Source organism: Vanessa cardui, chromosome 14 (genome assembly GCF_905220365.1).
Source record: "Vanessa cardui chromosome 14, ilVanCard2.1, whole genome shotgun sequence".
NCBI classification, from domain to species: Eukaryota; Metazoa; Arthropoda; class Insecta; order Lepidoptera; family Nymphalidae; genus Vanessa; species Vanessa cardui.
Window position 1 is genome coordinate 6957097 of NC_061136.1, and position 17269 is coordinate 6974365.

At 33.3% G+C, this 17269-nt stretch overlaps 1 protein-coding gene across 1 annotated transcript; it reads left to right on the forward strand.

The window, feature by feature from the left end:
• Window positions 1-644: 644 nt before the first annotated feature.
• On the forward strand, window positions 645-15899 carry LOC124535197 (protein sax-3-like). The gene is made up of 15 exons (XM_047111299.1): window positions 645-947; window positions 7608-7800; window positions 8253-8356; window positions 8797-8950; window positions 10201-10405; window positions 10505-10688; window positions 10780-11234; window positions 11325-11607; window positions 11679-11794; window positions 12664-12875; window positions 13587-13741; window positions 13817-13945; window positions 14017-14171; window positions 14307-14738; window positions 14892-15899. Exons 1-15 carry the CDS (start codon window positions 839-841, stop codon window positions 14919-14921), a joined length of 2916 nt encoding a protein of 971 aa, XP_046967255.1. The 5' UTR covers window positions 645-838; the 3' UTR covers window positions 14922-15899.
• The last annotated feature ends 1370 nt before the right edge of the window (window positions 15900-17269 follow it).

The window sequence follows — 17269 nt, forward strand, 5'->3', positions numbered from 1 at the left end:
TCGAGCGAAATATTTGGGGTTGCGTCCCGGGTCAATAGTTTTTAAAACGCTGCAACGGCAGCAAGATTTGTTATAAGATGTTAACACAAATACACTGAGGCGTATTTAATTGCATACATTGAGGTAATTATTATGTTTTGTTAAGGCATGCCTTGAAGCTCATTTTTAAGGGGCTTTTTTATATCAAAAGAAAACATATATTCGCGTTTGTACAAAATAATTTGAATAAACATATCATAAATATTATTATATACGTATTCGACCTATTTAAAGCAATATAAATGTATATGAAACAAATATGAGATACAAAAAAGTAATGAATTAAGAACTATTAACTATTCATTATTAAAGTTAAAATCTAAATTAAATGAGAAACATACTTCATTAATTAAAATCAAACAGCCATAAATATAACTTTCATTTGGTATCAAGCAGGAGTGATAGTGATTTATAGCTCGAAGCGCCACAATTAAGCGATCTCTTTAATGTATGACGTTGCATCACAGTTCATGGCACTCTTCGTTTATTTACAATGGGTCAAACAGTTGTAATATCCCATTAGATCAGCGCACGGCGCCTTTGGATCCCCCCATTTTGGAGAGAGTAAACAGATGAGGGAGGGAGGTAATAGTACGACACACGACTCGAAACCAAGCGGTCGCGTCACAGACTACTTCGAACGTTCCCGCGCTATGCTTATGCGTGTTGATATAAAACTTTTTGGGCGCGCGTTCGAAATTAAAAAATGACATTTTAAATACATATAAAATACACTGGTGAATGAGAACTTTTTTTAAAACATGTAATTGGAAGTGAAGTGGTGTAACTCGGTGGCAGTATGGTGGATGCCGGTGGTAATGATTGTGATAGCACCATAAATGGGAGGAACCAATTTGTGTTTTTAGTTTTTGTTCATTTATTACTCATTGGACTGAATGGAACTAATGGTAAATATGATTTAAATAAACTTCAGTTAATTTAACATACATAAAACTTACGAATTATATTTATAGAGATGTATAAATATTATTTTTATTGTTAGTATAATTTATTGTAATTTTCGTACTCATAAGGTTTTTTTTTATGTAAATGTTATTATGTTGTGAACGTATATAAAAATTTATTCATTTTTTAAATAATTACTCTTATATATCTTGAAATGTAAGGCCTTTGTTCGTTTTAACTTTATAGCTTAACTTTACAACGCTTATAAAAAAGCATTAGGCGATAGATTTAATTAACGACGCCCTTACGTGTAACTGATTTATTACTTATATCATAAAACATATTTAAATTCAGTCCAAATGGTTGATGTTTATTAACATATTTATGATACTAAATTACAAATGAATTTATTGTTTCATGGCGAGGGAAAGTTATTTTAATAGTAGTGATATTATACAATTGATTTCATTCAAGTTTTTTTTTAATTTTATATAATTTATTATACTATGAAGAAAATTGATTTTCATTATATTAAATTATTTATTACTTCCCAGTGTAAGTACACATTCCAAGATACGACAGCACTATTAAGTCGATTGGTTGGTTGCGTATTGGCCATATGTACCGTACGTAATGGCTAATGACGATGAAATTATAAATTTGCCAGTGTCATTACAGAATCATTATTATAATATAGAGCGATTGTACTTGTACTAGCGTGATTGTATTGGTTGGTGGACGAGTATATGGGCACCTGGTAGTTAGTGACCACCGGCCATAGACAATGGCGCTGTAAGGAAAATTAACCGTTCTTATTATCGCCAATACACCAACAACCTTGGGAACCTAAATCTTATGTCCTTCAAACCGGAACACAACAATACCAAGTATTGTTGTTTGGTGGTACAATATCTGATGAGTGGGTGGTACCTACCCGAACGGGCTTGCACAAAGCCCAACCACTACATATAGCTATAGTAGTATAGCTTCTATATAGCTGTATGTATTGCAGATAAAAACGGACTATTTAACATATTTTATGTACTTGGTGACGAATTTGTCCAAACCCGCCAATGTTGGTACAACGACAACTTTATAGGACTATTTAGTAGTATATGTAGTACTCCGGTGTCACGGGTAAGTGAGCCAATGTAATTACAGACACAAATCACAACTGAACCAACTTCCTAGTTTTAAAGTTGGTAGTGCATTGGCGTGTTGTTAATATTTGTTAAAGAGCCGATGCCTATGGATGGTGACAACTTTCCGTCGGTTAGCCTAACAGCCACTCTATCTACCTATTATAAAAAAAACAGTCCTTCTAAAAATTAGTGTATATGCCACTCTGAAATTAGAATAAAAAAAAGACTAATTCCCATATTGAAATATCATTATAAATTATAATAGATTTTTCACTATGGTGCAATACTTTTGCCTTTTCTATAGAGCAAAAATATAAAAAAAAGAAGAAAATAATCTATGTGTAATAATAAATAGTCTGTGATGCGTCAAACCCGTCAATCGTCGTCTCGTTGATAACGCTAACCTAATGGGTGGTGCACTTTATATCGTTATCACAGGCCTTCGTATTTCGTAACCGTGCGTCTGTCAAACTTATCTCATGCCAGTCAATACTATTTTATTTCAATGGTTAATAGCAAAGGATAGAATTTCAGATGATTTATGGCTTTTATATTTTTTACACTATATTAATTCTATATATTTTACTACAATATTGACATTGCGCTTATAAAATTTGTAGAATAAAATTTGTTTAATTTATTTAGTAGCAACACTGATGCGCGAAATAAGCATTAATCGATGTCTCGGGTAAATATTCATCTCACTTTGAAATAATAGAAAACTACATACAATATCAACAACACGGTCATACAATACTGGGAAATAAATAAAAGTATGAAAAGTGAACCAGTCGTGTCCTGGAATGTCTTAGTTCATAGTATGTTAAATCTTTAAATAATAAAGTACCCAATAAAGACCAAACGATACGTACTTATATGTATTTTATTTCATGTCAGCTTATTTGGTTACGATATGTACATATTGACGTTTATGCCAAAGATTTATTTTTACGAATTGTCTGAGTCTGTGGGTATATACCTTATGTATACATATCATGATACCTATAAAGTTCATAACTATTGTAACGATTTTTATTCATGGCAACTTAATAAGATTACCCAACTACAGATTGCACAAGCAAGTTCAAATAGAAGAGCACTCTATTCCGTCACGCCCATAGTCCGAGATCTGTTCGAGGATACACTTTTGCGAATATAACATCGCCTATTAATAACTTTAAGCTTTCAATCTGCTAATGGCAATATGCTGACATGAAAATTTCAGAGAGTCCCACTTAGCACATGAATCCGATATATACATAACTTATGAGTTTGCTGAGCTGACCTGAGGTGTAGTTATTTTGATTAAAAACCAAATACCGTAGGTTCGGAATCTGGGTAAAAGTGGCATAAATGAAGTAGGTGTGAAGACATCTTGAGCTGAGTGGTCAACATAACAAAGTAAAATTGTTTCACGAACCCGACTCATGTGTACCTTTTGTGACTAAGCTCCATTATTTTATAAATTAATTTGAATTTAACTGACGAAATACCGAATAAATACTGTACCCTAGTCTTATACTAGGGTACAGTATTTATTCGGTATTTTCTGGGCAGGTAACACCGACTCGCCATGAATTCTACCGCCAAACAGCAATATGTAGTATTATTGTGATTGTTATAAAGGGTGGGCAAGCCAATATAACTATATGAACAATGGACATAAAATCATAGCCCTCAAGTTTGGTGGAGCATTGGCGATACAGGAATCGTTAATTTTTCATAGTCCAGTAGATAATATATGGTATTTATATCATAAGGGCCTATATACCCGTTCGTATTCCTCTATTATAAGTAAATATTTAAATAATAATAAAAAAAAAAAAACAATTTAGCTGTAAGGAACTTTCCTTATTTATTTTAATATTACAAAGTAAGACAAAAACAATACATTTAAGTATATATATTCGGGTACGTCTTCAAATAAAACAACGAGCTCGAAGTCCGGTGAAGATCTGCTGATGTTTAGTAATGAGATGAAACATAAATGGCACGCAAAAAAGGCACGGGCAGCCGTGAGACCGTGGATGTTAATAAATTAATAAAAAAATATAAAAGATGAGCTGTGACTATAAATAGTGAACTTACTTCATAGATTATCAATGCGACTCTGTGATATCTATAGATTTTATTCACTCAGACTATGTCTTCGATCACAGTAATATGTAGCTGAAAATAACGCAAGAAAGTCATCATTATTCATTGTTCTCACCAAACGCCCGTATTAGTTCACTTCAGGACCTATGCCTTTCCTATTACGCTACTAAGGTTGATCTTTAGCTCTCCTCCAATCTCGTTCCGCTTACGAATATCACCAATTTGCTACAGGTAATCATTTACTGTTAATTCATATTTCCTATTTGCCTGTGACAGGAGGTAAATCATTGATATTGAAGAATAAGCCGGATCTTACTAGTAAGAACTATAATAGTCAATCACATTAAAACAAGTCAAATAAATATTTATTTATCGTAGATATTACATTTCAATCAGACGTTATTGTAATCTTATATTTTCAATTTGATCAAATATGAACTAGTTTCTATCGTTATATCTTATCTATAATCGAGTAGATATATCTTTATTATATGACAAGTATGTTTCAATCTATTCGAATTGATCAACGTTGTAATAAGTTCTAAAGCTATTCATAAAGTGAAGACTTTTTTGCCCATCTGTGAAAAATTTATCTGACCTCTTACTTTTTACTTTACATTTTTAATATAACTAAGTGTTTATAACATAATTATTTTCAGAGAAATATTTTTTACGTTTATAAATACCTATCGCTGGTATGAGTATCCGATCGTTCTTTAATATTTTTTACTCGTCTAAGTTTGAATAATCCTAATGGAATTAAAATACACGGTTTCTATGATATAAAAACGTCTAGAATCTTAAATATAAAAATGAATGCTTGCTTGCGTTCGTTTTCTATGGGTTCACGTTCATCGTTCATCCTATTGAGTTGAATCATTGTTCAGAACAGCTGGGCCATTGACGTACATTTTAGGAGTCGCGAGAGTTGTTTCCAAAAATATATTGCAATGAATGCTAGACTAAATGTATATAAAAATATTGATGCCTATAAAAAATAATACATTTCCAACTTAAGCTTAAAGCTCGTGCAATCAATTCCAATTAAGACTTTACATTAATTAATGATGAGTTATCATTCCGATAATAATCACGTCTCAAAACAACGTACACGCTATTAGCGTCCTTATTAATTTACCGTAAATATTAAAATTGCATGCTCAAATATCGCCAACCTTTATACCGTTCAATTGTACATTGAGTAATTAAAAGTAGCTTGAAGCCAATTAACAAAATGTAGTTTTGTAAAAGTGTTACGTTAACGAAACAATGGACTCTTTGTTTTTTAATTTCGACCTTAATTAGACTTCGTGGGTAGTTATAGACTTACATTTTTATATCGTTAACGTTTGTACCTATCGATAGTTATTTTATTACATGTTTAAGCTACATTTTTATATTTTCAAACACTATTATGTACCTAAATTTATTTCACATCAAGGTTAATGTTGCCTACATAGAAAAAAAGTTATTTGAAATTAAGCCCTATTTTATCATAGTTCTATTTTTAAATAATCAAAAAAAAAATTAAACAAGTAATTCTAAATAGATGAATGTTATTCCTAAATTCGAAATTTAAAATTGATTTTTAGAACTACACAATATTTAAACGAATACCAATAAAAAACATAAAGTTTTCTTGCACACATAACAAACAGACGTCATTGTTTACCCCGTCCAAAGCGTCTACTTTACATTGTGTACGAAAAGACAGCCGCGTCAAGATAATGCGTACATTGTACGCTTATCACGACAGTGACAAGTATTAATAAAGGACAACTACCGCGCTTGACCGCAAGGGATGTCAAAAAAATAAATAAAGCTGTTTACAAAAGTACGACTTTACCGATAGATATACGAGTACTGATGTTTTGGTTACTGATGTTTTTCCAAGAAACGCAAAAAATATAGAGTTCAAACTTTTATTCCATATATGTTTTGCCCAGCTTATGTCTATACTTAATATTATAAATGTGAAAGTAAATCTGTCTGTCCATCGATCGCTCTTTCACGACCAAACAAATGTACCGAATTTGGTGAAATTTGTTATGAAGCAAACTTGGCATCCAAGGAAGGACATTACAATTCTTTAGCCTAACATATGACAACCAACGCCTATAACGAGACGTCGCAGTCAATAACTAGTAATCTATATAGATTACTACTACTACCTACTATATAGTAGGAGAAAAAAAAAGGATTCCGTAGATCAATTTGCTCGCAACATTATCTTAAGATGATCTGCTGTTATTTTGTCGTAAGACTGTAAGACCCCTTAATAAGAAATTATTACAATATGCCGCGTGTCAGTTTATCTGAGTATCGATCTGAATGCAGCGGGTCAGACAATGCGAGCCAAAGATCATTGAGACATTAATAGATATCTTTTTTTAGTTTTTTATCTACTCGTAAAATCTGAGCTCTTAAAAGCATAATAAAAATAAGATATATTGAGTATATCAAATTGTATTATACAGAAAAAATATTAATGCTCGATAAAATTAAACGAATGATAGTCGTTCTTGACACGTTTTGTGCCTACGTTTATGTTTTATTGTTGATTTTATTTTCTTGGCATTTATAGATAAATAATGACCAACAAAAAGTTTTTATATCGTTTTTTATTAAATTTTTGTTTCATATTGCTTCAATTGTTTTATAATTATGATGATGAAAAGGAGTCCGTCCATTGATCCATCTTAGCGCATACATTCCAAAAAAGATTTGAGATTGTTATAGAAATTTAACATTTTTACATCTAGATTTTGTAGTATGTCTTAAGCTACTGTTTGAAAAATCAAATTGTAAACGGTACTTTATTAATAAGAAAATAAATTTGAGCTAAATTTTATATTATACATAAAATTTGTTACTTTCATTAATGTCTGTAAAATATGCTTACATTTTGTTCTGTAGTCATTCTTAGGACTAAGTCCGTTTAAGGTGTGTTAATGGCATAAAAGAACATATTAACGAGTTTATTATGAAAACGAGAAAATTCTATACTTTTTGTAAATTATAAAAAACATTATAAATATGACTGTATCACACAATAATAAACAATCGTTATCCATACCATTTAAAAAATATTTAAATATGTTTAATATTAACTGTATATTTTAAGTATTAAGCCAATGTGTAAATGATCTAGTGCACGCAAAATTACATTGTGTTAAATTAATTAAAACGTTATTAGCGGGTCGCTCAAAATAAAATATTGTAAAAATAACATTGTTTGTTTTATATATTAAACTGAACGCAAAAGATTAAATAACGTACATTTATGTTTCGAGAGGCGAGATGGTCTCATGCTTTGTGGGATAGAATATCGTACTGACGAAACTTAACGAATATGTATTCTCCTTTAAAATCAATAGACCCCTTATATTTATAGACTCTTACTTATAATTTAACATTCACTAGCGCAAAATCGAGCTCCAAGAATTAAAGAACATCCTTCGAATACCGTATCTGGTCGCAGCGAGCCCGCAACTTTAAGATGTGTGGTGGAAGGAAGACCGAAACCAGCGGTGCAGTGGTTCAAGGATGGATCTCCTTTGCCCCCGGCTGAAGATGGGCACAGGGTATTGTTAGAAGATGGTCTGCTGTTTTTAAGGTTAGTTAATTTACCTCTAAATGATACCAATAAAATATTTTTAAATTTATGTTCACGTCGAGTTCGAGTCGAGATGGCCCAGTGGTTAGAACGCGTGCATCTTAACCGACGATTGCGGGTTCAAACCCAGGCAAGCACCGCTGATTCATGTGCTTAATTTGTCTTTATAATTCATCTCGTGCTCATCGGTGAAGGAAAACATCGTGAGGAAACCTGCATGTGACAAATTTCATAGAAATCCTGCCACATGTGTATTCCACCAACCCGCATTGGAACAGGGTGGTGGAATATGTTCCAAACCTTCTCGTCAAAGGAGGAGGCCTTTAGCCCAGCAGTGGGAATGTACAGGCTGTTGTTGTTGTCGTTGTTGTTCACGTAATATAAATAAAGAAATAGGTTTAATTAAAGCAAGCTAAAAATCGACATGTCTAATATTTTTTATGTCAACGTAGGGTAAACCGAGGGAAGAAAGAGAGTGATGAGGGGATTTATTGGTGTGTGGCTCGCAATATAGCCGGGGAGGCTGTAAGTCAAAACGCTTCATTAAATGTTGCTGGTAAGAGAAAACTTTTAGTTTCATGATAATGTTATAACAATAAAATTAGTGACTGCCTATTTACTTATATGCCGTCTTAGAATTAATCAATGTAGTGGTATGGCTCATTGGTTAGAAAAATTGAATCATACTCGAAGATAGTGGTTGAAAGGGGCACAATTTTGATTTTTAGAAGCCATCTTGTGAAGGCTTAAAAATAAATAAAATTAAAAATAAACTTAAAAATAAAAAATAAAAATTTCTCTATTATTATTTTAAATGCTGTATTATTTGCATTTACAAATTTTGCCAATAATATTATATTAATGAACTTACAAATACTAATTTGAAAAAAATTGTATTAAAACTTAAGCGTTCTTCTTATGTTTTACTTTTGTGACTCACCTGTAACATTTTTTTCCGCTTTGTAAAAGATCCTAAAGGTTACGATACTATTTTAGTTATGCGAGATGACTTTAGAGTCGAACCAAGAGATGTCCAAGTGGCTGCAGGAGAACCTGCTTTACTAGAGTGTGTACCTCCTCGAGGAGTTCCTGAGCCATCAGTGCATTGGTCAAAAGACGGACAAAATTATGACGTTGAAGTAAACGGAAGGTAATACGAATAACTTTAGTAACTTTGATTACTATTTTACATTAACGAAAAAGGCGTACATTATATTAAATAATAATAATAATAATAATAATAATATTTTATTTCGACCATCCAAGGATCATAACATTTACATTTATACAATTACATATTATCTACTTATGAAAAGATATTAGCATACAAAATATTTATTTTAAACTACGTTAATAACAATAATAAATAAATATACAATAGTTAAAATTTAAATACTTACTCTATTTATTTATTTAAGACAGGAACGATTTGCCAGCACATGAACCATTCCACAATGATTCAAATACCGGCAATCGCACCTGTCACTAAATGTTTTTAGGGTGCTGTTGGGACTAGCACGAATCCTACGCAACAAGGATGTACACCGTTTTCTTAACGTAGTGTAAAAACAATCTACTCGTGCTTCGGCAAACATACCGGATGCACTGCAGTATCGCGGTAGACCCATCAGCAACCTAAACGCATTATTATATTGTACCCTTAGGGCATTGAACTGTTTTTGCGTGTAGTCGACCCACAGGCTGCTCGTGTAAAATGAGGTACAGTAAGCTCTGAAAAGAGTGACTTTAACATCTATGGAACAACGAGCAAACCTGCGTACAAGCATATTAGCTCTAACAGACAACGCCCTGCGCTCCCTTTCCATGTCTGCATTATCCGTCAGGTCAGAACAAACCACATGTCCGAGGTACTTAAACTGCTCCACCCTTTTCAATGGAGTCCCATATAGCTTAACAGGAGGAACTGCATAAGACAGTGGCTTATTACTGGCCGGAAACACCATGAATTCGCTTTTCTTTACATTATATGTCAAGCCATTCAAACTAGCATAATTTTCACAGATCTTAAGTAATTTATTTAGACCAGAGACAGACGCACTCAGCAGCACCATGTCATCTGCATAACTGATGTTATTAAAACAAATGCCGTCGATATAACATCCGACATGTGTGCTACTGAGCTCCTCAATCAGAGCGTTTATGTAGAGGTTGAAGAGCTTAGGTGATGTAAGCCCCCCCTGCCTTACACCACACTCTAGCCTATATGGTTTCGAGAGGCTTTCAGACCATCGTACTACATTGACCTGGTTAAGATACCAAAACTGGTTAAATACTAAAATGAAATTAAATTACAAAATATAGCGGTTTATTCTTGTTCGAATTTCGAATCTTCTTATAACCTAGATTATGACCTCAATAAATATGCTCCTTATATTTTAGAGTCACAGTTACGGAAACCGGTAGTTTGAAAATACTCGAAACCCTACCAAATGATAGTGGACTATTTCGATGCATTGCTTCTAATATTGCTGGGGAGAGGCAATCGAGAGCGGCCGCGTTAATTGTTTTAAGGAGACCGCACTTTGTGATAAAACCCAATAACATTACAGCCTTAGTTGGTCAAAACGTAGAATTCAACTGTCAGGTAATTTGTCTTAATAATTCAAAAATTATACTTAAAAATATCGCATTATATAAAATGAATTAAAGCAAGCCCTGATTAAAATTTCTAATTTATTTATAGAGTTATGATACAAGTGTAAAAATAACATGGGTAAAGGAAGACGGTGTATTGCCTTCACACGCAACAATAATCCGGGGACTATTACGGTTGGAACAGGTGTCCGCATCCGATGCGGGTATCTATTCCTGCCGAGCCGATAGCCACGCTGGCTCAAGTATAACCAGCGCATCTCTGACTGTATATTGTGAGTTCCATTTTATTATTCGGTTTGATTTTATTGCATGTTTATTTTCGATATCTGTTTAGAGCTATTTTGATATGGCCATCTGTTGCAGCTTTACCGCACTTCACGCAGATACCGTCCAATTTGACCGCATGGGAGGGCGATGTTGTGTCAATTCCCTGTGAAGCAAAAGGTCTCCCGACACCCACTACTTTCTGGATTTTAGAAAGTACTGAAGATTCTCTTTTATTTCCCGAATGCACTAGAAGTAATTCAAGCTTATTGTATCTGGATGGGGCGAAAGTGGAACACGGCGGAAGGGTTATCTGTATAGCCGTAAATGCGGCTGGCAGCGTTATGCAAGAAGCTTATCTAAATGTGTTAAAGAAAACCAATAATCCATTGAAAGTACATTCCAGTGACGAAAACTTTGGTAATAATTACGATCACGAGGTTCGTATGACAGAATACGAGTTTCTTCAAGCGAGGAAGTACTTGCAACAAAATGTTTTAGTCCTAAGAAGGGTGGAAACTTTGTCATCGACTTCGCTAAAAGTTGTGTGGGACGTGAGTTCTAGTTGTGTTAACGTTGTAAATTAAACGTTTGATATTAATTTATCACTATAGACTTAACTAAATATTACAAATTAATTTTAGGTTTTGACAGATTATAACGAATATTTGGAAGGAGTAAAAATCTGGTACAATGGAACATCTATGAATTGGCGTAACAGCACTGAGGAAATAGCAGTTCTTAATGCGTCACAAGTGGAATCTTGCTCTAATGGTTCCCTCACGATTGTTGATAACAGTGGGTCATCGAGCTATGTCTTATCTGGGTTGTTAGCATACATGCAGTACGATATATTCCTTATGCCATTTTATAAAATGCTACTCGGAAAACCCTCTAATTCCATGATGGGTTATACTGATGAAGATGGTAAGTTATTTTATACTTTTTTTCAATTATGTCTAAGAACAATGGTCATTTGAAGTAAATTATTATTGTAGTTCCCTCCGCTCCACCCCAAAGCGTGACAGCGGGTGTAATTAACGCGACCTCTGCTTGGATACGGTGGGAACCACCACCTGCAAATACATGGAACGGGGAACTTACGGGGTATTTGGTAAGTTTATAAATTCTTATTGTACACATATATATTTTTTTAATTTTGTAACAAAACAGATTTCATTTGTGTGATGCTTGTGTATTTTTTAAATATGATAATTTAATTCACATTGTTTATCCGTTAATAAGTTAAAACCAAAAAAATAATAATTCCAAACAAACTATTAATTAATTATATATAACAATAATTGTATTGATAGAAGGTTTGTGAATCTTACGTGGTCAAATTTGAACGCAGTCTTTTTGTTCATACTCGAAGTTCAGTAATGAGGCTAAAATGAGCATAACTAATCTCCTAAGCTATATTAACACAGTCTCAACAAAACATTGTTTAGACTAGGAATATTAATATCACGAAACATACCACTGTTTTGGCAGTCGGTACTTTAGAAAATGGAATCGTATTGTTTATGTAGTTTAAAACAAATCCCTAGATATAGATTGAAAGATTACAAATTGTACTGAGGATTATTTGTTTGTTTTGTGCCTTATGCTTGACGATCAATTCCTAAAACGCCAGTTGATAATATATGGTTATTGTTATAATAAGTATTTTGATCTATTGTTTATTGTAATTAAAGTTTAAAGTAAAATATCAAATATTGACCGACCAACTTCTTGGTTAGGTTAGGGTAGTTAGCCCATGTCAAGTAAATTGTTTACAATGTATGTTCTCCAACTAAGCACGCGTGTGGTCTTTGCAATCAATTAGGTCAAACTGTATACGATATTGGCAATCAAATCAAATATATTGGTGATTTTACAGTTTCCGGACCACTTTTGACCTTATGATTAAGAATATTGCCATTGGAGTTATTAATTATAATAATGAATAGGTCAGCGATATAAAAGGTGTTTATCGATCAGATCGAAATACGGGTGGGTGGTGGTAGCAACGGTCGCGTGGTGGGTCAGATGTCCCTGGGCGCTCGTACCCGCGCGGCAGCAGCTAGCTCTTTGCGCGCTGGCGGCCGGTATAGCGCGCGCGCCGCCGCTGTCACTCGCAGAGGTCACGGCCCTTTCAGCGCGCCGGCACAAATACATATGATACCGACGCACTCGCAGAGACATTATGTACAGTAAGTATTTAATTGGGATCCAATTAAATTATTTTATTTACTGACACTTACACTTAAGTTATCCAGATAATTAAATTATTTCTTAATATGAAGATGTTTATATATGTAAATGTATATGTAAATGAAAAGTAAAGTAACAGACCGTAAATTTCCCACTGCTGGGTTTAGGCCTCCTCTTTCATTAAAGAGAGGGTTTGGAACATATTCCACCACGCTGTTCCAATGCGGGTATGTGGAATGCACATGTAGAAGAATTTCTATGAAATTAGACACATGCAGGTTTCCTCACGATGTTTTCCTTCACCGCCGAGCACGGGATGAATTATAAATACAAATTAAGCACATATATATAGTAATGCTTGCCTGGGTTTGAACCCGATATCGTCGGTTAAGATGCACGCGTTCTAACCATTGGGCCATCTCAGCTGTATGTATGTAAATATATGTTGGTTCATTATTATAAGTACTACATCTTATTAATTCAAGTTGATTGCAACAATGACGTAAAAACTTTCTAATATGCATAGATTTCTATCCACGATTTACATGAGCGGTCATGAGACTGATATCACACCAATAGTACTGGTATCAAATGACGTCACAATTTCCTCTGATACTATGAATAAAGAACCACATGAGGCATATTAAATTATCTAAAAAGGTTTTAATTAATTTCATATACTGTATTTTAATGCAAAGGTATGTTTCTAGGACTGAACCGCCAAATGATGGAACTATTCCGCACTTATTGCAAGAAACGTGGTTACTAGCGTTAGCCCTCACTTTGTTCTCTGTTATAGTGATTGGTATAGTTAGTATCTATTACATAAAGCGTCGAAATAGCATACAACGAAAAAAGTCAACTGGTAAGTCATATCTACGATTTATGAATTTGTTAACCTCTAAGATGAGTGTAATTGAAGTGTTGATCTCGATTGTAGGTCAATCTATTGTAACGGCCCAGCAGTGTCTATTGAATAAAGACACTATTTGGCTTCGAGACCGCCCCGTATTTGCCCCTCCCGATTCCACGTTAGATGTTAGCGGCTGTCATCAAAGTCTTTTACAAGGTACTTTTCTCATTATTTCAACATTTTGTGTTAACGATATTGGACAATTTTAAAAAGGTAATATTTTCCAGGCGGCCAGTCACCAAACATTTTGAATATCGAACCGGAATACTGTCTGCCACAGAATTCAATCCAAGGACTGGATGCTTCGAGTGTAGACAGAATAAAAAGGGGGCCACCGGAACCTTACGCCTCCAGTGCTATTTACACTGAACTCAATTTCAAGGTACTTCAAGATAAGCATTATGAGAATTTCTTTGTTGATCTTAGATAAGCAGACATATTTGATTTGCGCATAACACTATCATATTTCAAACATGGAATATAAAGTGATTTATGCATTAAACAATTTTTCTCACAGGACAATGCCGACATCGGAGATGCCCGAAGTTGTCCCGAAAGAAGATCGCACAACAATAGCATTGTAAGATCGTGCAATGGTAGCATTCAATATTCGAATGGCGAATGTTCCACTTGTTGCCATAGCACTTCTAGTAGATCTACAAAGGATTACAGGGAATTGAGACACGAGAACATCCATAATGATAATAATGCCGTCGAAGATGATTGTGCGTCTTGCCACACAAACAGATCCGGGTCGAGGAGTAGGCAAGACAAAAGTAAAGTTTGTCCGACGACTGATTTAGAATACGACTACCCTCAGTGGCATTGGTTGGGAAGAGAGAATAGTTTCAAAATTCCCATTCAGACAGGCCGACATTCGAACGTGGCACGGTCCGAGCAGGGCTGTCAAATAAATCTAAATGATATATTGCCCCCACCACCGTATGAGGTAAGCAATACAATTTCAATCTTTTATTAATTACATTTAAAGAAAAAAAAAACTTTGTGATACATTACATGAATTATAACACATTTAAATTTAGAACAAAAGAGTTTGACTAAAACTCGTAATGGTTTGATTAATATGAAATTGTTTTTACAGAGTCCTGAAAACAAGAGTCAGATAAAATAATTAAATCAATTTAAATCAATTATTAGCGATTTAAAAGAAACGGAAAGCAATAATCAATATCATCATTTCCATAGGTCTTAGATCCAGTGAGTTTAAAATTTTTAGATAAACGTGTCTGTCTATTTATAACTAGTATGTTAGTGTTAAAAAAAGATCTTGTAATTATCGAAATGTCTTATGAAGCTAAAGGGTATTTAGCAATTCTGACGTATTTAAATCAAAACGAACGATACGTAAATTCTACTTGAGATTTACGAGTGGAGTTAAATCTGTTAGGCCTGTATTGTCAATGTTGTTAGAAGTTATACGTGTAGTGTGTATTTCAATTTATAGAATACAAAATATATTAAGAATGACCCTGTTTTAAGCAAATTAAATTTGATACTCATCGATATTATGAAATACATTTTTGATACACATTCGAATCGAATGTAACCTGAGGTAACATTTGGTTATTGAACATATATAATAGAAATTCGTAGTGTTTTAAACTATAACGATTAAATAAAATTAATCAAAATATTAGTCGAATGATAGCACTTGTAATACGTAGCTACCAAAATAGTAATAACTGTATATCGTAATTTATTCCTAATTCTAGTCACAGTATTTAGACTAGCTTCACATTTTGGTATTGTCGGATAGATATTTCTTAATATATTTAATCAAGTCCATATGCTGTTCGAAGACAAGATTCGTTTTATCACATGGATATTATAAAGTATCCTAACATACACTGCCATTTAGATTTAGTGCTTTAGTTGTATAATCTTTGACTGTGATATTTATATTAAATTCGTGTATTAGAAATTATTGTATAATTGTATTGTATTGTATAAAGTGTATCGAGCTCCACTATTTCAAAATTTTAACTGTGTATAAACTGACTTCTTTCTGATCCCTTTTTAACCAATCGATTTGTTTTTTGCAATCCAAATATTTTCAGAGCCAGTTGTGTTATTTAAAATATCGAAATATAGGAATTTTATATAACAATGTCTTTTATTTACCTTTTCAATTTATATGAAGCGTAGTCAATTTTCATTGCCTTTCATTTTCAACAAAAAAAAAATCTTCGTACCAATATATATTTTTATCTTTCAATTGATCTATATGAACACCGGCTACAGCCGAGTGATTCGCAACTTACCCTGGAAAATCCCACGATCAATAAAAACTCAGTTCAATAATAAGAAACCATGGAACACCGTACCAAGGTCAAAGATTTAATTTGAATGGTTAGTGAGCTTCTTACACATTTTGATTAAATATTCTTTATTTGAAATATTTCTCATTAGGTAAGAAGTTATCTAGTTGGTCATAATAATTATTCAAATTATGAAGTTTATGATTTTATTAGTAGTCACCAGCGGCTTCTCTCGCGTTTTTGGGTGTGGGTTGTCATGTGTAGAGCAAAACAGTAGCCTACGTCCTTTCTTGGAGTTCAAGTTGGCTTCACATCAAATTTCATCAAATTCGATTCAGCGGCTTGGTCGTGAAACAGCCGAAGACAGACATACAGAGTTCCTATCACATTTATAATATCTATATAGATTCAAGTAAACATAACAGAATTTCTATTTAAATTAAGCCATGTCATTTTTATTGAAAACAAACAAAAGGAGTATAAAAGTCGAACAAAGACAGAAATGAATTAAATCTTAAGATTTATTGCCAAACGCTCTCAACTTGAAATCTCTCGTATTGTGGTTGCTGGAAATTGCATTTTCCTCATTGCATTCGACACGAACATTAATAAAAGTTGTCAACTAAGATTTCAAACGTTCGAAAACAAACTTCGAAGTTAGGTCATTTTTTTTAAATTATTTGTAATGCTTGAAGGAAATTTAATGTAAGTTGTGTTATTCTTCAATAATAGTCATTCGTCTTGGTTTATGGTTTGAAATCTATATATATATTTAGGTTTTGCATGATTTGCTTTGTGGTGTGAAAAACTGTTTATAGCAGATTGTAATTTGAAAGTATGTACCTATATATATTGCACAATATTTTGTTTGTCAAACCACAGAGGTCAATCAACTCAGCAACGGATATTTTCATTTAGATTAGGAGTAGGTTATTTCTCACTGGTAGAACAAAATACTTGTACCGACAGTACTGAAATGTTATAAATGTTATTATAATAGAAATGCGTTTTTTTAGCACGAGAATAAATAACAAAACAATAAATCTCAAACTTGTCAACATCAATACCTCTTTTCATGATTTGTGTGTTTCTGCAATAACGAATTAAAACTTATACTCATATCACGTGATAAGCGCCATGGATGATTATTATTTAATAGTAGAACGTCGCCATACTTTCAATACATTTCTCAGTGTTGTGC

Excerpts from the sequence above, each read along its gene's own strand:
- LOC124535197 (XM_047111299.1), top strand. The coding sequence starts at position 839 with ATGGTGGATGCCGGTGGTAATGATTGTGATAGCACCATAAATGGGAGG. Across the intron at positions 10,406-10,504 it reads ACGTAGAATTCAACTGTCAG|AGTTATGATACAAGTGTAAA; the intron begins GTAATTTGTCTT and ends ATTTATTTATAG. Across the intron at positions 12,876-13,586 it reads TCGCAGAGACATTATGTACA|GACTGAACCGCCAAATGATG; the intron begins GTAAGTATTTAA and ends GTATGTTTCTAG.